The sequence below is a fragment of the Marmota flaviventris genome, chromosome 8 (assembly GCF_047511675.1).
Source record: "Marmota flaviventris isolate mMarFla1 chromosome 8, mMarFla1.hap1, whole genome shotgun sequence".
Classification (NCBI taxonomy): domain Eukaryota; kingdom Metazoa; phylum Chordata; class Mammalia; order Rodentia; family Sciuridae; genus Marmota; species Marmota flaviventris.
Window position 1 is genome coordinate 95,374,472 of NC_092505.1, and position 20,658 is coordinate 95,395,129.

The window sequence follows — 20,658 nt, forward strand, 5'->3', positions numbered from 1 at the left end:
TCAGTACCTACATACTGCTGTAGGTAGTTAGAGTGAATAATGTGTGCCAATAATTTGCATAAACATAACCATGGATATTTGCATTTGAAGGCAGAACAAGGATTTCAAGGCATTAAAAGAATAATGCTGAGATTACACAGACGAGATGGGTCTTAACAGTTTCCCCAAAGGTCTACCTAACACTGGAGTAGACAAGAGCTTGGATAGCTCTAAAATCCTAGTAGGATATTTAACACGAATATTTTCCAAAACAAACATTTTTGACCAAATAATCATGTAACCACAAATTTTTATTTATTATAGAATAACACTGAAACAAGATGTCTTCATGGATGATCAAAAGCAATCTAAGGAGCAGGTTTTATTTTAAATGAATCTAATGCTTTTAATCCGTTTGCTAGATCTGTTTAAAATATTTTAATGCCTTTTCAAGAGTGCAGAGTGAAAATCAGACTTGAAAGGATTCACTGGACATCAAAAGCATGCTAATAATTTTTATTGTCCTGAGGATTTTTCTGAGATATCTGTCTGCTGTACATGAAAGCTAAAACACCAAAGTCCCTTTTGGCCGAGAAGTGGAATACTCAATATAAGTAGACACAGAGTGAATGAGTCACACAAAGGTATTGAGAACCAAGATACAAACAAGAAAAACACACAGTATGTCTGTAGGCCAGACTTTAAACCAAAGCTTTCCAGACCCAGTCTGTTACCTTTGATAAGTATATGTTAGATGGCGATTACATACCACAATACCAATTTCACCAATTCTCATTAAACCACACATTGGGTTTTCTTTCCTTAGCTATTAACTGATATGAATTCCTCTTTAAATTATATTTAAGAAGTTAGATATAATTAATGAAAATTAAAAAAAATAATTAATAAAAGTAAAAAGTTTTGTTCCTATGTATATTACCACTTGGTTGAATTTCTACTTCTTTTTGCTTATCTTAAGTACATTATTCCAGTTGCAGAGGTTACAAATCAGTTCAAATATTTAATCTCAATTAGGTTTTGAATTCACTTTGCCTTGACTAGAAAAGAAATTGCATGTGGGTTATATTAATTAGGGTTATGCTGTCCCACTTGAGACAGGGGGTTAAGGATGTAGAAGAGTCTTACTCTCTCATGTCGAAGGGATCTGAAAGTTGACAGTCCAGGGATGTGTGGCAGCAGTGTGGTGGAGCAGAGGAAGTGCTTATTTTTCTGCCCTGTCATTCTAGCACAAAGCTCCCCTTTTTAATGTCACTCTGTGGTTCAAGATGGTTGTTGGATTTCCATTGATCATACTCTGTGACTGCAAAAACAAAAAAAGGCGGGTGAACTCAAGGATGCAGAAAGAGCCCATTCCAGTGAAATCTTTTCTACTTGGATACAACATCTTTGCTTCTGTTTCCATTAACTATATTTAGTTGCAAAGGAGCTTGGGAAATGTAGTCTTTTTAGTCTACCAATGTGTCCTATTAAAAATATAAGTTCTGTAGGTCAGAAATGAAGGGGGAGTGGACATTTGGGATAGTTCACTTAGCAGAGTCTGACACCAAAATCAAATTCAGATACTATAAGCCTTTGCCTTGAAACCCATTATCAGTTTGTAAATCTTTAACAAAAACCCAACCACAGAACATATCAGACTTTGTTTTGCAATTTTGCTGAAGTCATACTACTGTGTTTTCCTTGGATTGAATCAGATCTCCACATAATGAGATGTGCTTGGCAGTTTAACAACTAATGGCTGTGGATGGAGTCCAAGACATTCATGCTGTAGATTAAGTTCTGTTGTGTGGCTCTGCAGAACTACATTCGCGTTTCACTGACATCATTCATCTCAGTGCACAATGTTGTTGATGTACAAAGTTTGACTTGAGAGCATTGAATATTACTCTTCCAGTTTCTGGTTCTATTGGTGAGGATTTAAATTGTTCAGAGAACCACTTGCTTAGAGCTAAAAAAAAAAGTCACCCAATAGTTTATCCTAGAGTGTGTATGTTCAGATTAAGGAAGGTCAGCCCTTCTAAACTGTGTTTCCTTACACAGCGAAATTCTACAGAAAATTATTTGAGAGTTACTTTCTCAGTTTTCCCAAGGCTGGTACAATACTAACACCATTTTACATGCCTGGGAGTGTCAACCCATTATGTACAATGGATGCTTTATAGTATTTGGGTTCAACTCTGTTGGAAAACCCCTGTTCAGAAAGCCAGGGAAGTTTCTGGGATAATGACATTATTGACTATTATTTAACCACTGATTTTGAACAAAGGCAAATATGGATACACACCAGGAAATGGTTCTCTTATGTCCATGGTGTCTGATGGGCATCAGGTGACTTTTGTATCATCCCCTTACGTATCACAGTCAACATAAGATTTCCTTTGTGAAATTCATGTGGGGCCTTTGTAAAACAAGCAACTCCATTTTTCCACGTTGTCTTTTGTGTACGATGGAATGCTGCAAAAGCTTCTTACCAATTATCATAATTGTGCTCATTATAGCTGCTCTGTTAAAAACTGAGATGAATTCTCAAAGATCATCTTTGTTGATTGTATGCTGTGACCTACTACACACTACTATAGTTTATTTTAATGAAATTTATGAAGTCATAGCTTGAAATTAATTTTTAAATTATTGTTTCTATTCAATGTCACTTCCTTTTTTTATAGAAACCAGCCACAGAGAGAATTGGATACAGTGCCTTTATCCTTCCAGCCTGAGAGCTGAGGCCCTTCCAAATTGGTTGGCATTTGCTTCAGAATTACTGCTTACTCTTGGACTTGGTTTAGAAGTTCTTTTAGTTCCCCCAAATCATTATGAAAATCTCTTCATTTCATTGCTTTATGGAGCTTCCTTCCCTGCTGGATTTGTGTTCTCTAGATTTATCTACAACAGCTAAGAGGAATCAGACTTCCAACCTCAGGGGTGCTGGTCAGGAAACACTCAGATACCTAAGCCTGCTGCAGAGGGTGCAGCCTCTGAATCTGTCTTTTCTATAAGCTCCTCAAGAAGGCCCACACATCCCAGAGTTAGAGATCCTTTTCCTGGATTTTGTATTAACTCTTTTCTGGACACCAAGTGTGAAGAGCCTGTGGTTCTTTAATAATCTTTTAACTAATCCCCATTTTCATTTGAATAAAAAAATCCCTGAATCAGCTAGTCCCTTTACAAAGAAAACCTAAAGTACACATAAGACTTAGTGAAATAATTACTTGACATTGTAAGCTTTTACCTTTACGTTTACTGGTTATGATTACATTACTCAGAACACTTTGGAGTGTGCGGGGGCGGGGGGGGGGGTGCAAAACTTTTCTCAACCTGATGAAGCTGAAATGGAATTTACTGGCTTGTATACATTAAAACAAACAAACACATGCTCACAAAAATTCAGCAGGATCCAGGAAGTCACATGATATGATGGGAAATTTTGTCTTTGTCCATCTCTGGGCTCTGCTTTCTTCCCACCCCCAGCTCCAGGCTCATGTTCTCATGACCTCATTGTCATTAGTCCCAGCACAAGTGTCAAATCTGAGTATCCGTGGCCTCACTTGGGTCATGTCCCCATCCCTGAACCCGTCTGTGATTCTTTTTAGCCAGATTTGGGTTAGCTGCCTGGTTCTGGAATCTACACAGGGACTAAGAGTTAGGGAGAACTCATCCCTCAGAGAACTGTTGCAGGAATGAGTGGGCAGGTGTGTGGGTGTGCAGAAATCAGATTTGGTCCTTAAGTAAATTCTCTCTTGTCCTCTTTTTTATATCTAGACAAAAATAATAATTATGATAGCTAACATTGATGGAGTGGTTATTATACAGTAGAACTTCTTGAAATACTTCGTGTACATGAATTCATTTAATCCCCTCAACAACCTACACAATGGGTTCCGTTATTAGTCCCATTTTAGAGATGTGGAAACAGGACATATTAAGTATCTTGCTCCATGTTACATGGCTCTTCTGGGGTATGGTGAATATTTCAGCCTGAGAATTTTAACTTCATCCTCTCAGCCACATTGCTATAGGCCTTCAATTAATATAGAGTGGTATTTAGTGTTTCATTTAGTGTGATTCCTTTTTGATTGGTTTATTCAACAAATATCTACTAAACACCTACCTAATGATAGACAAGGAAAATTTAAAGATGAACAAATGATCCTTTGCCTGCAGAGGAGCTCATGATAACACAACTTGACTATAAATGTTTTAAAGGAAAGTTATACCTTTTGCAATAAAGTTACAAAACTCATAAAGAAGGTTACTTATCAGGTTTGATAGGGTAGTCATTACTGCCAGCCCTGGAGAGTAACCAAGGAAATAAATTTCTGGCCAAGGACACAGGATGTGCCAAGGCATGGAGGCTAAAGAAACATGTTCTGAAAGCCGTACACCGCTTAGTTTTGATGTTGAAAACTGCCAACAAGAAATTGATACAAGAAAAATCCAGACAAATCATGACCAGGTCATGAAAGAATTGAATACTGTAACAAGGAGTTTACAAGGTTTTCAATTTTTTTTTCCCATACACCACTTTGATCAAATAGTCTTGGGGAAACCCAATAAATAAAAGAGACATACAGGTTGGTTTGTTTGATTGCTTTACTGGGGTTAGGAGGCCTTAGTACTGGCCCTTTTCCCCAAACCACTGCGGCAGCCAGTGCAGGGCCAGAGGTTGAACAGCAGCAGAGTCACATGGTTGCGTTTTGCCTGCTAGAAGGATCTGTCTTAAGCCCTGTTTGTGAGTTCAGGCTTTTGTCTTACTGAATTGTTGTAGGTGAAGCCCATGAGCAGTCGTCTCCATCTCTTATTGAAGAGTAAGGATGTGGACTTCTCCCAGTAGCCTGTCCTCCGTAGGGTCCTTTGCTTATGTTAAAAGGCTTAGTGGATGTTTGCTAAAATTGGACAAAAACAACAACAACAAAAAAAAAATCTTCCCTTCCTGGGTCATTTGGTAGAGTCAAGGGGACACAGTGCTTCAAGTACTTTTGTTTCATCCCTCCCATGGGAAGGAGTTCCGTGGAGTGAATAGTAGCACAACACATAATGATACTATTAATGCTAACAACAGTTTCCATGGCCAAAATAAAAATGGCTAACATCAATTGAGTGCTTATTATATGCCAAGTGCTATTGCTCTTAGTGTTCAGTGTGTATTAACTCATATGATCTTTCCAACAACTTCCCTCAAGGGAATATTGTTATTATATCCATTTTACAAAGGAGGAATTGAAAGCAACTCACCGAAGCCCCATCATGAGGAAATGGCAGAGGCACAGTTCAAGTGCAGTCTGGCAGGGTGTATCCACACTTACCACAGCGGTCTCATAGGATAAGAGATGGGAGGAGTCTCCAGAGCGTGACCTTCAGATTCTGGCAGAGCTGGTTCACATCCCACTCTTCCCCTTACTGATTATGACTTTGCATAGATTTCTTTACCTTTCTGAGCCTCTCTCAGTTTTCTTGTGTTAGATGAGTATACAAATATGGTAAGCTTGTTCTGAGACTAAAGTGGGACATGCTATCTAGTGTCTGACATATAGTAATACGTCCTTAATACAAGGTTTTAATGATGAGTCTTGGTGAGATACAGAGACTGACTGAGTGGGACAGGTCTTAGGAATGAAGGAGATTCTAGAGTATCCATTGCAACTCTGCAGCTACATATATGGTGGCAGCCGGTCTTTAGAACTATGTTTCGTGCCATACCCGTGTGAGTTAATTGTTAATATGTGTAAATAGACTTGGTCTGTCTCTCCATTTCAGTCACAGGGCTGTTAGTCTTACCCTGAATAGTATGTCTCTATAAAATATAAGTACTCGGGAAGGATCCAGGAAAGACAGTAGGGCTAGATTCTCTCTGGAAAGCTGAAGACCAGAATCAGAGGATTTCATCATTTCACTCATTGAAAATGAGTGAATGAAAATGCTGAACTCCAAGGTGATAGAAATGAACAAGACAGAAATGGGCACCATTTTCTGGAATCTTCTGTTCAATATGTGTGAAAAGCATTTGACAGTGAGACAGTAACTTCATCAGAGTTCTGGTTTGCTTTCAAGGAGTGTACAGAGGATCAAGGAAGAATTTTAAGAGAAAACTAACTTAGCTGGGTGGTCAGAAAATGTTCTCTGAGAAAGCAACTGTTTTAGTCAGCTTTTTCACCGCTGGGACCAAAAGACCCGACATGAAGGAGGAAATGTTTATTTGGGGGCTCACAGTTTCAGAGGTCTTCGTCCATAGATGGCCAACTCTGGTCCTCAGGGCTGAGGATGAGGCAGAACATCATGACCAAAGAATGGGAGAAGAAAGCCACAGGGAACATGGCACCAGGAAGCAGAGAGCGAGTTCTGCTCAACAAGAACAAAATATAAATCCCAAAGGCACCCACCAAGGGACTCACCTCCTCCCGCCACACCCTACCTGCCTTCAGTTACCACTCAGTTAATCCCTGTCAGGGGATTAATGCACTGATTGGGTTAAGGCTTTCATAACCCAGATATTTCACCCCTAAACCTTCTTGCATTATCTCATACATGAGCTTTTGGGGGACATCTCACATCTACACTATAACAGTGACCCCTAGGTGAGGTTTACAGCATGGGCAGACCTTGGTTAGTGGTGGGGAGGGGGGCTCTCCACAGGTGGGAGCCTGCCCCTCAGGTGGGTTCAACACAGCTTGGGAATCCTCTCCTGAACTCCTCGTTTGTAGAGACCACCTCAGAACTTCTCCTTTGGGGCTGTTCAGGTAGACATGTCTAGCAGGCGGAACATTCGGATAAAGCACAGAAATAAGAACTTTTCACAGAACAAAGATAAAATGTCTTTTTGTCTCCGTAATACTCTGCACCTTTGGGGCTATTTCCGGTGCTTCAGCTATGTATGCTGTACTCCATGTACAACTTGGAAAGCTTCTAGAGTTCTAAAAATGAGCAGACTGAGCTGCCCACTCTGTGCACACTTCAGCATCTGTCCTTACCTTGCATGCAGTTTATACCCCTTTGGTGGCTTGTGTGTGTCTGGGTCTTTGCACATTCGTGTGTGCTGGTGTATGGCCTGGATATTGGGCTTGTTCTGTGTGTATGCTAACATGTTAGGGAGATTGCTTAAAAACAAACACATGGCCCTGGGAGCTACTATCCATACCTCCCAACTAATAAAGATGAGAACTTGTTTTAAAAAAAGATTTTTGCATCATAGTGGTTTGTACTCATTGGTGCCTTTTGTTCATATATCTCCAAACATTTGGTTAAAATTTTATTTAAAGCTCTCAGTCCCTTGTGAGGTTCAGAAGCATGCAGATGAGGGAATTGGCTCAAGAAGTTGGGGTGCTTGGAATCCTTGGGTGCTCAGATGCAGAACTACAGGAAAGGAGTTCCTCCGCCGTGACCCACTCTGGGGGTCTTCTCTGGAGGCCATTCCCTCCTTTGTGCTGTCTGCACTTCTCCACCTCCTGGGTCTGTCCCTTTTCTTTTCTGGGCTTTCTCTTATTGAAATTTATTGTTTTGTGGGGTTGGTTTGTTTGGTTTTTGTGGCTTGACTTCCTTGTCAATATTTTGGCTTTCTTCCTGATGACTTGAGCTCTTCTTTGGTCTGGACCTTATGAGAAGTCCTCCATCGTGTAAAGCCTACTGATTTCCATGAGCTCTAAAGCCAGGAACAGAAGCTGTGCTTGTTCCACCATGGTCTCCCCTGCAGAGCTTGCTAATGTAGAACCTGGCCCATAGTAGGTCTACACAAAATGATTATGTACATGAAATATAAAGAGTTGAAAGCCAGATGAAAATAAAATCCAAATTGCAGACCACAGAAAATATTTTTGCATCATAGTGTTTGTACTTATTGGTGACTTTTGTTCATATATCTCCAAACATTTGGTCAAGATTTTATTTAAAGCTCTCAGTTCCTCGTGAGGTTCAGAAGCATGCAGATGAGGAAATTGGCTCAAGAAGTTGGTGTGCTTGGAATCCTTGGGTGTTCAGATAACTTGGTAGTTATTTTTCCTGATAACCAAAGTCACAGAGGGAGACATGATCAATTACATTATTTTTGCTGTTAGAAAACACAATTCATTCCAATCCCAGTGGCCTGTTACCTGAATTGTAGGTTCAGGATCTTTGAGGATATAAGCTATCTCGTTATTGGTGGACTTTAGCCAAATGAATGACATCATCCTGGGGTTACAATTGGTTTACTTCTGGGTCACTTGAGTTTAGATCTTTTTATTTATTTAATTCATGGTTTTCTTTTATGCTTCAGTAGAGGCTTTGGTATGAAAAAGATACACATCCTACTTCATTATGCATTCCTCTAAGTAAGAGAGTGAATGTTGGCCCAATGATCAGTCTCTTCCAGAGCTCTAGTTTTGACACTTCATGGTTCTCTTACCCTGGGCATATTGCTTAACTTTCTCTATTCCACATCTAGAAATGTGAATAAAATCACTTCTTTGATAAAGTTAGTGTAAAAAGTAAATATAGTTACAAAGCATTAGATATGTCAGACATGGTGTGCAAGGCACATTGTTGTTAGTTACTGGGCCTCTTCTTCCCCTGGCACAATGACCCATCTTATAAAGTTGTATGCAATCCCCCTGCAGCTACAGGGCCTTGACACGTGCTGTTTTCTCCGAGCAAAATGATTCCTTCCCCAATTTTAGATATCATGTTTTCTCTTTCCTATCCTTCAGTGGATGACTTCCACATGGAATTCAGAACTCAACTCAGACTCGCAATTCTTGGGTCCAATGAGATCAGCTACTACATATGTCTCATGGTAGTAATTTTGCATACATCTATATCATTCTTTGTTGTACATCTTTGTCTCCCACTAGACTCCAGAAAGTTTCATTTTGGCAAAGCTTGAATCTGTTATGCTCATGGTTATATTACTATGTTATTAGCGCTGAGCATTATGCCTAGGATAGAGTTGGCATTTAATAAATATTTGTTTAATGAATTCATTAAGCTTAGGATGAATACATACAACAAATCCATTGCTGCCTGCAGAATTTCATGGCAAAGTCCTCAGTTGTCAATGCTGCACTGAAGAGGTGCAGAATTAGGCAACTTATTGAGCCACTCCGGGCTTGTTTCTCAGCTTTGTAAAAATATAGATTGCAGGTACATAACCCTACCTTGAATTTTTGGTGATTCACGGGTGCTTAATTTTCATATGTATTTTAACATTAAACTGTGATTTAAAAAGCAGACCTCAAATCGTTTGTTAACTTTGTTTTTTGTTTGTTTAACTTTGACTACATTAGAAAATGCCTGCCTCTTAATTTGGATGCTAGGTCACCCCATTCACATGCAGAATGTCATTTAGTATGAAGTTCCTACTGAAATTTCAAGGTAAACTCTAAAAACAGCTTTTACCATTTGCAACTACTTATCTCAGGAAATGGAGATTTTTCTCTTTGCCTTCAAACTGAAACAAAACCAAAAATTAGTTGACATTGAAGCTAATACATGACTTTAAATTTCTTTTATAAATTCTAATTTTATAGTCACTAAAGCAGTCTCTTGTCACTGTGTAAGCAAATATTATACAATTAAAGCTATAAAAGTGAATGTTTATTGATTTAAAATTAGCTTTTGTCTGCCATAGATTGTCATCCTGAATAAAATTTCTATCAAGAATTTCACTACTACAGATTATTACAAAAAAACTTAAGACCACTTTCTGAGTGATAGAGATGATCTCCTTAAATCCTGGTCCTCTATGATCCTTGAACAATAAATTATCTACACATTTTTGTCACATTCAGTCAATGCTGAAGGTTAGAATGATAGATATGTTAACACAAACACCTACCTAACAGCAACAGCTACTATGAAAGAGAAAGTTATAGCCAGTGTCCCAAGTTTGCACACTGATAGGGTAAAGCATTTACGAGTCTGGACTTAATGATGATCAGTCCCTTGGAATAACAGGTTTATTCTTGTTCCATGGATCAAGAGTTAAATGTTGGGCAAACATTTTGTTATAGGACATAGTAATATTAAATGTCTGATTAATTCCATTTTTAAATTCTGGCATATTGTGGGTACTTAGAATGTGTTTCCCTATATAATAGATATGAAACTTAAAACTCCATCTTTTATTCCTTGAAATTAAGCATAAACAAGTTCTGTTGTATGCTAACAGGCTCTTTTAACTGGAGCACAAATGTCAGGGTTCTATTCACCCCTGATTTAAGTCTCTCCTAAACTCTTCATATGAGCTCTTTGGTTTTAGACATCGTGGGTAATTGCCCTTCTATATAGGAGTTTTCTGTATAGAGTTACTGGCTTTGGAGTCTGACAGTGAATTTAGGGAAGTAACTGAGACTCATTTTCCTCATTTGTAAAATCAGATCATTGAAAACACTGACATCAAATGGCAATTATCAAGAACACAAACAACAATAAATGTTGGTGAGGATGTGGGGAAAAAGGTACACTCATACATTGCTGATTGGACTGCAAATTGGTGCAACCACTATGGAAACCAGTATGGGGATTCCTACGAAAACTTACAATGGAACCATCAGTTATTCCACTCCTAGCTTTATACCCAAAGGACTTAAAAACAGCATACTTCGGTGATGCAGCATCGATGATTATAGCACCTCAATTCACAATAGCTAAACTATGGAACCAACCTAGGTGCCCTTCAACAGATGAATGAATAAAGAAACTGTGGTGTATATACACTAAAGAATATTACTCAGCCTTAAAGAAGGATGAAATTATGGCATTTGCCAGTAAATGGATGGAACTGGAGAATATTATGTTAAGTGAAATAAGCTAATCCCAAAGAACCAAAGGCAGAATGTTTTCTGTTATGTGAATGCTTATTCATACTAAGGGGTGGGGAGAGAATAAAGAGATTGCAGCTAGATAGAGGGGAGAAAAGGAAGGGGAGGAGGAATGGGGGTACGAATGATAGTAGAATGAAAAAGACATCATTACCCTATGTGCACATATGATTTTGTAACTCTACATCATGTACCACCGAATGAATGAGAATTCATACTGCATTTATATATAATGTGTCAAAAAGCATTCTACTGTCATCTAGAACAAATCAGAACAAATACAAAATGTTTTAAAAAGGAAACACTGACACCATGGAGCTATATTGAGTATTAAATGAGATAGTGCATATACAACATATACAATGAACATTATGTCCAGTTGGCTTTGGCTATACTTTATGGACATAGTCTGAGCATCATATTGCCATCAGAGGTTGTCACCAGCTTGAAAGTCTGGCCTAGAATCACCAGTTTGTTTGCATTTGAAAATTTCCATCTCTTTCCATAGTTTCTCATCCTCTGGAGGGCAATTCCTACATGCTGGAAGGATTTTTTGTAAGCACTAGAGGGTCATCCCCAAAGCACAAGTGCCTCCCGTGTCTCTGCTGCAGGACATTTGTTAATGTCCTGCTGGTCAAAGCAAGTCATGTGGCCAAACCCCATTTTAAGAAAAGTAATAGCTGCCACCTTTGTTGGGGACAGTCAAATATCAGCCATTTTTTCCCCTCCATCTACCACTAATACTAAAAAATAAACAAATTCCCATGATCTTAAGGGCAAACAAATAAAAAAGAAACCTCAAAGCTCCTTTATGTTGATTCTAAAGCTATAATTCAGTAAGAACTGCATCATTTCTAAGCCTCAGAGGGACTTCAACAGGTTTCTTATTCCCATTTACAGCTGAAAATAACTTGACATTAGAGTTTAAATGTCGTGCCTAAAGTTAACACAATAAATCAGAATTGACTTTGAAGTCTTTTGGTTGAAGTAATAGATCTTCCTAAAGTACTGGACTTGGCTTATTAAAATTACTCTTCTTTTTAAATTTCAGACAACTTGGTTCCACTATTTTTTGTTATGAGGTAGCTTCTCAGTGATCTTGTCCCTGTGCCTAATAATTAAGTTGTAGGAATACTTACACAATAGCAGATGACTCTTCTTCTAAGACTGTTTAGTCTAATTCTAGCCTCAGTTGTTCTCTTGGAAACATTCTAACTCATTTCCCTCAATGGGCCATATTGTGACTGGCTGGACCATTTGTGTCATGGTTAAATGAATTCTTGTCATCTCTAGTAAGATCCTCCCTATTTCACTGAATCACTAACTGCCATCAGTGCCTCGGACTAGAAATCTGGATAAATAGGGTCCCTGAAGCCCTGATAAATTGCATGCTCACTTACTGGGCCATAGAAGGTCAAGATCAAAATTGACTCTTGGAGCTACATGACCATGACCCAATGTTCCATAATTGTGTTTGGAAACAATGCAATTTAAACTTGAAATTCAAATGACTAGCATTCCTGCTCTCCTACCTTTTTATTTGTTTATTTACTTTAGTTGAGAATATTAACAATGATATTTATTTTGTATTACACTTTATAACTTTCATCTTATTTAATTATCTCAAAAAAACTGGGACTTATAATATCTGTATTTCAATATAGATGAGAAAACTTAGGCTCCAAAAAGGTAGGTTACTTTCCTGAGCTCTTACAACATGTGCCTACCTTCCCACTCCCATCTTTCTTTTTTTCTTTTTCTTTTTGCGGTGTTAGTGATCAAACCCAGAGCCATGTGTATGCTAACCCCCCATCTTTCTAACCCCAAAATCAATGCATATATTTCCTGCATGTTCCTAATTGCCGCAGTTTACCTTTGCAAAGTGATGGAGAATGTACTGACTTCATGGTGACCTCCAACACTATTTATTGTAGACTTAATTCCACACTGAATTACACTATTTTTTTGGCTCTTTCATAAGCTCTTAATTTTCTTAATGATACAGTAAGCTTTTTTAGGGCACATTACCCACCATCTTGCAGAGCACCCAAGAGGCAGGAAGCAAGTACTTGTGGAACCTGCCTGCCTTCTCACTAAGGATGACTGAAGCCAAGACTGTCAGCTGCTGTTAGAAAGTGATCTCTTTCTTTCAGTGCCTCACGTAGTTGCCTTTTTAATCAAAACAGCTGTCAGCGATGGGGCCGTGCTCTCCACAGAAACCCTCAAGTTGGTTTTCTCCCCTTCTACTTAGGCTTCCCCAAAGTACATCTGCTTGCATCTCACATTCATGCACAATTATTTGGCTCCACACTTCGAGTTTAAAATAGCTGATGCACACTGTAGTAAGGCTTTTGTGGTGTGCTGCCCAGACCCTTCCACAAATGGAAGATATGTGAAGGTCATTCTTCCCGTCGGCCTGCAGCGAAAGTGTGGGCGGTTTCCCACTACTGTAGGGAAGATGCATGGGTCAGCAGTGTGCCAGTAATGCCCTCAGCCACCATCCCAGCTCCTCTGACTTCAGCTCTCTTCCTCAGTTCTGAGGCCACATGCACCTCCTTAGCTCAGCATCCCTATCATATGTTCTATTTTGAGATCACCTAGTGTTCGATTTAGTTGTGTCTTGTGGTGTGTAACATGCTTTAGTTCTCCTGGGTTTGCAATCTTCATTTTCTTTCACTAACGCTTATTTTTGTTTGGTCAGGAAATGTTAGCATTCTGCCACTGTCCTCCTTCTATTCCTGTTTGTTTCTTTGAACATCACTAGTCTTGCTCTAAGTGTTGGACCCTTTGCAGGTCTTCTTTCTTGTATTCACTTTTGTTCACAGGCACTTTGCTGGGTGCTTGAGATGGGACAGAGAGACAAACACAGGCAGGATTCCTGGGCACATGGTTGCTGCAGACTTGTAGGAGTGGCACTTCTAATAGGTACTGCAAAGGGAGATGCATGGTAATTCCTGTGGCTAGAACCAAGACTATTAGATCAGGCAGCTTGGCCAGTAGGAACTCTGGAACTGAGATCTGAAGTGGAAGAGGCCTTTCTATGGAGAAGAGAGTAAGCAACAGGGCGATTATGGCACAGGGAGCTGCATCTCAGCATGAAGAACAGTAGTGGGCTGTGACAACATTTAGTCAGGGAACTGGACATTGCTTGATAGAATCAGGAGGACATCTCTGGGTGTCAACTTAATCAGGAATGGTGTGTAGAAAAGAAGAGAAAGAAGAAGGAAAGAAGACATTACACGTGGGAGACTACAGAAGGCCCCAGATACACTGGAAGGAGGCCAGGCAGCTGGGAGGGACTGACAGTGCAGACAGGGGACATACCAGGCAGGTCTTTCAATCATGGTACTGTAACATCTTACATGGAGGAATAGTCCCCTTTTACGACGGCATCTAAAATAATTATCTAGAGGCAGAAGTCTTTTACAACAACCTCCAAATTAAAACACTTACTTCTCAGTCCAACTGATGTGTACCCATCTGTAAAATAAAATTAGGAGGGAACACATACTCTCCACCAGGAATTTTGGTAGATTCCAAGGTGAAACTCAAAATGAATGAAACTTGAATATCAGGAAACTAACTCTGTAGGGGAGTTGTCTCTTTTTACATCCTGGGCCCCACCACATCTCCCCTTTCCTTTTTATGTTGAGTTTCCTGAAGGTGATGTGGGTACTCCTGCTTTGTGAACTTCCTCAGATCCTGAGAACTTACTTTGCTCCTTTTCCCTTCTGACTTTCATCACCTTCACTCAGGCACTTCAATAAAGGCAGGCTTCAAAGAAAATGAACCTAACCAAATTTAAATCCGAGAGCCTGTGTTTTTCTCTTTCGCTTTTCTGAACCTTTCCCGTAGCAGATGTGACCAGTGATAGTAGCTCATTGGGCCTAGTTCCAGAGGCCTGGTGTGGACTGTCTAACAGCCTGACCACCTTCATCTCCTCCGGGTGAAGAAGTCAGGTTTCTTTTTCATCCCCAGCTGATTACAAGCAATGCCTGTTAGCTGGACTAAAAGAAGACCCCTTTGGGCCACCGTTGTGTGGTTTTGTAAACTTTTTCATTTTAGTCAGATAAAATAATTATGCTCTTTTATCGCCATGAAAGAAAAGACGTAAGAAGGAACTTACCATAGTTTAGTTGATATCCATGGTTTGAAGGCTGGAATTCCACTATAGACCATGGATTTTCATGACAGATTCTTTACTGTTCTAGGATGAAGAGGAAGAAATCAAGCAAGAAATTAACATGTTGAAGAAATATTCTCATCACCGGAATATTGCTACATACTATGGTGCTTTTATCAAAAAGAATCCTCCAGGCATGGATGACCAACTTTGGGTAAGTAGTTTCTTTTATTATGTGAAGAACATTCAGTGCTAAATGGGCCCATTTCTCCATTCTCATTACTAGGCTTGATTAAGTACCTTCAAATATGAAACCGTTAGTCTCGTGGTTTCCAAAATATTGTGTTTTTGAGGTTTTCTCCCATTTTCATGAACACCACTTCATCTTTTCAATATCTTTAAATCCTCTTTCCCTTAATAGAGACCATTCCCAAAGATGGTTGTTAATTCCGTTTTTTTTTTACCCACCACTTATCAATAGTTCTTTATTGCATTTAATTATATTTTAGGTACCATGCTATTTACTGTTTATGAATTATATAATTTATTTCAATTCATTGAGTTAAATAGTATTCTAATTTCTTACATGATAAATGATAAAACTATAGTTTATGGGGAGGATAAACTGTTTCAAGTCTGTGTAGCTAGCAGTGGGGGAGGTTGGATCTAACTATAAAATTCTTTGTCCTCTCTATGACTAAAATGTGGATAATTCTGAAATATAAATTACAATTTGATAAGTAAAATACCTAGTATAGTAGTGTCTGACCCCACTATAGGGATTCTGCAAATGTTTCCTCTCCTGCATCCCCAGTCCGCTTAGCAAAGTACCCTAGTCCTGGATCTTTGAGTGTCTATAAGAGAGCTCTGATTGACAGACCCACCAATAAGAATTCAGCAGGTTTGGTACCAGAACCACCACTTCTTGTTGCTGCTGTGCCTGGTCCACATCGTCGTCTTCTCACCTTCCTCGTTTCTGTCATAGGAAATGTTATTCATTTGCCCTTCAGAAGACTTGAAAAGCTATCATGGTTTGACCTTCCCTTTTCCAGTTTTATAATCACTCTTCTAGTAGGGGACTTTTGATGGAAGCCCAGACTGTGCCGCAGCCTTCTACTTAATCTACTTCCCTGTCTCTTAAATTTCAGTTCATCTCACATGATGCTGTTGGGTTAGTGACTCTGAAACACCCTTTTACACACCTACTGTCTTGCTCATCTTCCAGAGGTCTTGTTATGAACCTAACACACAAAATTTACTGAATTATCATGTGCCTACTAAAAGCCTGTGCTAAACCCTGAGGCTCCAGTGGTGACTATTTCATGGATAATTCTTTAAGGGCTCAGACTTGGATAGAAGTTACCTATGGCATTTGCAATGCGGCTGAGAAGACCAAGATTTTCATGTCATTTGGTATTGAATACTCCACCTTTGGAAGTGAAAAGAGCTGCTGGGACATTTTGTTTTTCCCATGTAAGATTCATCTCCAAATTTAAAATTAAAAAAAACAACAACAAAAACAACTTTGGAATGAATATATTTGTTTTGTGTAATCACTGATTTTATAAAATATTTTATGTGATTTATGAAAAGGTTTAGATTTAATTATGGCCTCTAAATGTAAGAAGATATGGATGTGAAGATTAAAAATGTAAAAGTAGTAGGAGAAAATGAATTTATAAATTTATAAAAATAAATTTCTAAAGTGAGATCAATGACAACAAAAAAATTTTGATGGATTTGACGATGAGCATTTTAAAAAATTTCCCATTACCTAAAAATAAAAATGCAAATAACTAATTTAGGAAAAATATTTATTTCAAATACAGTGAGCAAAGAATTTAATAGCTTTCAGAGATGAAGAATTTTTCACAAATCAAAAGAAAAAAAATAGGAAACTACTTAGAGAAAGATTGAGTTAAGGACAAGACAGCAACTAAAAAAGTAAGAAATGTCAGTTACCAAAAAATATGTTTTTAAAATGTTATTGTTATTAATAATATAAATGTAATAGAAATGAAGGTTTGATAACCATTTTTACCTAGTACATTGCAATTATTTTAAAATGAACACATATAAACACTGCTTATGAATATGGATATTGGTACAACTTAACTAAAGTGCAACTGAGCACACACAGATGCACACAGACACAACACATACATGCACATATGTATGCATACAGACATGCAGATATTTGAAGATTGAGATGTCTTTAAAGAATGTGCTTGTACTGGGGTTGTGGCTCAGTGGTAGAGCACTGGCCTAGCATGTATGAGGCGCTGGGTTTGATCCTCAGCACCACATAAAAATAAATAAACAAAATAAAGGTACTGTGTCCAACTACAATTAAAAAACATTAAAAAGAAAGTGGTTTACTTTGGAACCAGTATTTCTACCTACAAAAATGCATCCTAAATAAATATTGGGGCAACCATACAAAGTTGAATGAAGTTAACCAATAGGAAATCATTTAAGAGACACGATGCAAGGAATTAATTGATGAAGATCTATATCTATAAATGGATGATTATTCACAATTTTCTAAAAAACAAAAGAAAAAGGAAAATACCATATTGATATAGTTGAGGTGTCTGAAATAATACTGATGGTTTGGAAAAATATTTACTCCTGGATAGTAAGTTCATTAATTTAATTTTTAAAACATTGTCTCTTTCTTGTCTACTTTTTTCTGGTCTTTCTCATGAATATGGTATCCAAACCACTTCCTGCTGCTCTTTTTTTTTTTTTCTTGCTTCTTGTTGGGCTGTCCTCGCTCCTCATAATGACAGTCAGATCTCTGAGAAATACGGACTATGCCTCTTGTACCTTTGCATCCTCCTCAGCAGTTGGGAAGTACAGAGCAATATTATGTTGGAAAAAAAAAAAAGCATTTCTCCATGGAAGTGATATTGCTGCTACAGGTGCTTTCAAGAATAGGTTCCGGTAGGCCTGCAAGTTCAACAGGACATAATGAGGTGGCATTAGTTGAAATGTCTTTGTTTTCCCAAAGGACTTCTATATTGTCAAGAATCCACCAGTTTAGGGGCTGGGTTTGTGACTCAGTGGTGGAGTGCTTGCCTAGCACGTGTGAGACCATGGGTTTGATCCTCGGCACCACATAAAAAGGAATAAATAAAATAAAAGTATAAAATGCTGTATCTGTTTTTTTAAAAAAAAGAATCCACCAGTTTAGCCGTGATCCCATATTGCCATGAGTTGTAGTAGATGACACATAGAAAATGATAGTTATTTTTCCCTAATTCATTGCCAGCACCATGGAGGATCCCTTATGCTTCTTCCTAATCAACAGCTCAAGGGAAACCACTATCTTGAGGGTTTTTTGTTCTTGTTCTTGTTCTTGTGTTTTACAGTGCTGAGGTTTGAAGGAACCTAGGGCCTCATACATGGTAGGCAGTGCTTTACCACTGAAGTATGTCCCAGTCCCTATCCTCCCCTACCACTGGTTTTATTGAAGTATAACTGACAAACAAAAATTGCATCGTGTTGGCAAGCATATGGAGAAAAGGGAACCCAAGTACGCTGCTGGTGGGAATGTAAATTAGTATAGTCTTTATGGAAATATGATGTCTCAAAATATTGGCCATCCCTCAATATATGGGGGTGCCTCAAAACATTGGAAATAGAACTGCCAGATCATCTAGCAGTTCCACTCTAGTTTATATCCAAAAGAAATGAAATCAATATGTCCAAGAGACATCTGTACACGCATGTTCATTGCAGCATTATGGACAACAGACAGAGAATGATAGCTATTTTTATGCTATCTGTGGAAAGCATTTTCATTTGGTCAGGACTGTAATTCCAAATTTTTTTTTTTTTTTTAAAAAGATGGCTTTGGGACCACCTTCCAACTTATCATCTGAAGCAGTGCAGCTGTTTCTAGATGAGTCACTTCTAACCATTAATTCCATTCCTTTTGTGAGTTGGGCCAAGAAAGATAGTTGATTTTCTTGGATATTGTTTTATTCAGCTTTCTTCGCTGCTGTGATTAATGGACCCGGCCAAAACATTGTAGAGGAGGAAGAGTTTATTTGGAGGCTTATGGTTTTAGAGATCTCAATCCATAGACAGCAGGCTCTATTCCTCAGGGCTCGAGGTGAGGTAGAACATCATGGTGGAAGAGTGGCAGAGGGAAACAGCGCACATAGTGATCAGAAAGCAGAACAAAAGAGAATCCACTCTCCAGATACAAATTTATACCCCATAGCCATGCCCCACCAATCTCCAGTTACCACTCAGTTAATCCCATTAGGCTAAATCTGTAACCCAATCATTTCTCCTCCAAACCTTCTTAGCATTGTCTTTTGAGCTTTTGAGGGACACCACATCTAAACCATAATAGATACAAATATTTATATGCAAGTTGTTGGTTGAGGGAAGGGGAAGGGTAATCAAGCAGAGTAAAAATCATTCATTTTCACCATTTTCCTAATCTTGAGATTTTTTTTTTAATTGGCAGGAAATTCAGTTGTCATTCTTTTTCGGGTTCCTGGTGAAATTAATCGATTTCACAGGACCTCAAAGCTCACTAATGTATGATGTAGGTCCAGAATGCAAACTCTTAAAATGTGACAGGTTAGCTTGATCTGAAATTCTATGAAAGGCAATGGAAGGTTGTTTTATTTGTTTTTTTTAATGAGCAAAATATTCAGTCCATTTTCATGTTGGCCTTTGGAAAAAGCAGTGAGCCTGTTTGCATCTGCGTGGGATTAAAGGGAGGTTGGGAGATCTTATACCCTGAAAACAGGAGTCTCAACTTGCCAGTTCTCACCTGGATTAATTGCTCTTCCCATGGAAATGGCTTTGGTTGCTGGGAACCAAGAGCCTGGAAGTGAATATGTTCATGCACAGGGCTATTCTGACCATCTCTGCTAGCAATTGTCCAGTAGTTTCTGTACCACTACAGATGAGATAAAAGCTAGGAACAGCCTCATACAGGCAAGAAAATCCTTTTTTTTTTTTTTTCTGGTTGCACTTCTGTGTGATAACAGACTAAGGAGTAATTTTGAAATAGCAAAGGCAGTGTAGAAACATAATAGGAGATTAATATCAGATTACAAAATTGATGGGAATTTGGTTACAGAGTATAATAGTGTGTATTATTACAATTCAGAACTCACTGGAATTTGGGTTTTCCGTTACTGAGGACAGTGGTGCATAATATTTGTCACCTTCTTATCAATATGCCAAGGATTATATTTGCTAACATTGTCATATTATTTCATTAGATCTTTGTAGCCACTCTACAAATGCATGATTATTATCTCCACTCTACAAATGAAGAAGTGAGGCTCAGAGAAGTTAGGAAGTTTTCCCAAGCCCAGAGCTTGTCAATGATGGAGCCAGTGTGTAGCTAACCCCAGCTGTCTGATGTCAGAATCAAGCCCTTAAACGCTACATTTTTCTCCTTTTGGTCATAAAAGATGGTTTTGAAATCAAAGGTTGGTGTTGAATGGAATTGAAGCTTTTTGTATAAATAAACTTGTTTTAACTTCACTTTTAATCTTCATTCCTCAGTTTCCCTGCCATTCAAAGAGGGTAGTAGGACCTGTTACCTATTACTACTAAGACTGCTGTGTAGTCTAAGAAATACATTATGAGAATTACATTAAACCTTTTGAGAATCTTTCAACAAATAATTGCAAAGGTCACAGTTAGTTGACTCTTTGGACTATTAGTATTTTGTTAGGATTATGTTGATATAAAAATATTATTATGGATCAT

At 38.4% G+C, this 20,658-nt stretch overlaps 1 protein-coding gene across 2 annotated transcripts in view; it reads left to right on the forward strand.

The window, feature by feature from the left end:
• Tnik (TRAF2 and NCK interacting kinase) overlaps window positions 1-20,658 on the forward strand; it is a 382,522-nt gene that overhangs the window by 225,570 nt on the left and 136,294 nt on the right. For both annotated transcript variants that reach the window (XM_027942207.2, XM_027942206.2), the window contains exon 4: window positions 14,999-15,124. In XM_027942207.2, the coding sequence (XP_027798008.1) occupies window positions 14,999-15,124 (126 nt within the window). The remainder of the gene's footprint in view (window positions 1-14,998; window positions 15,125-20,658) is intronic.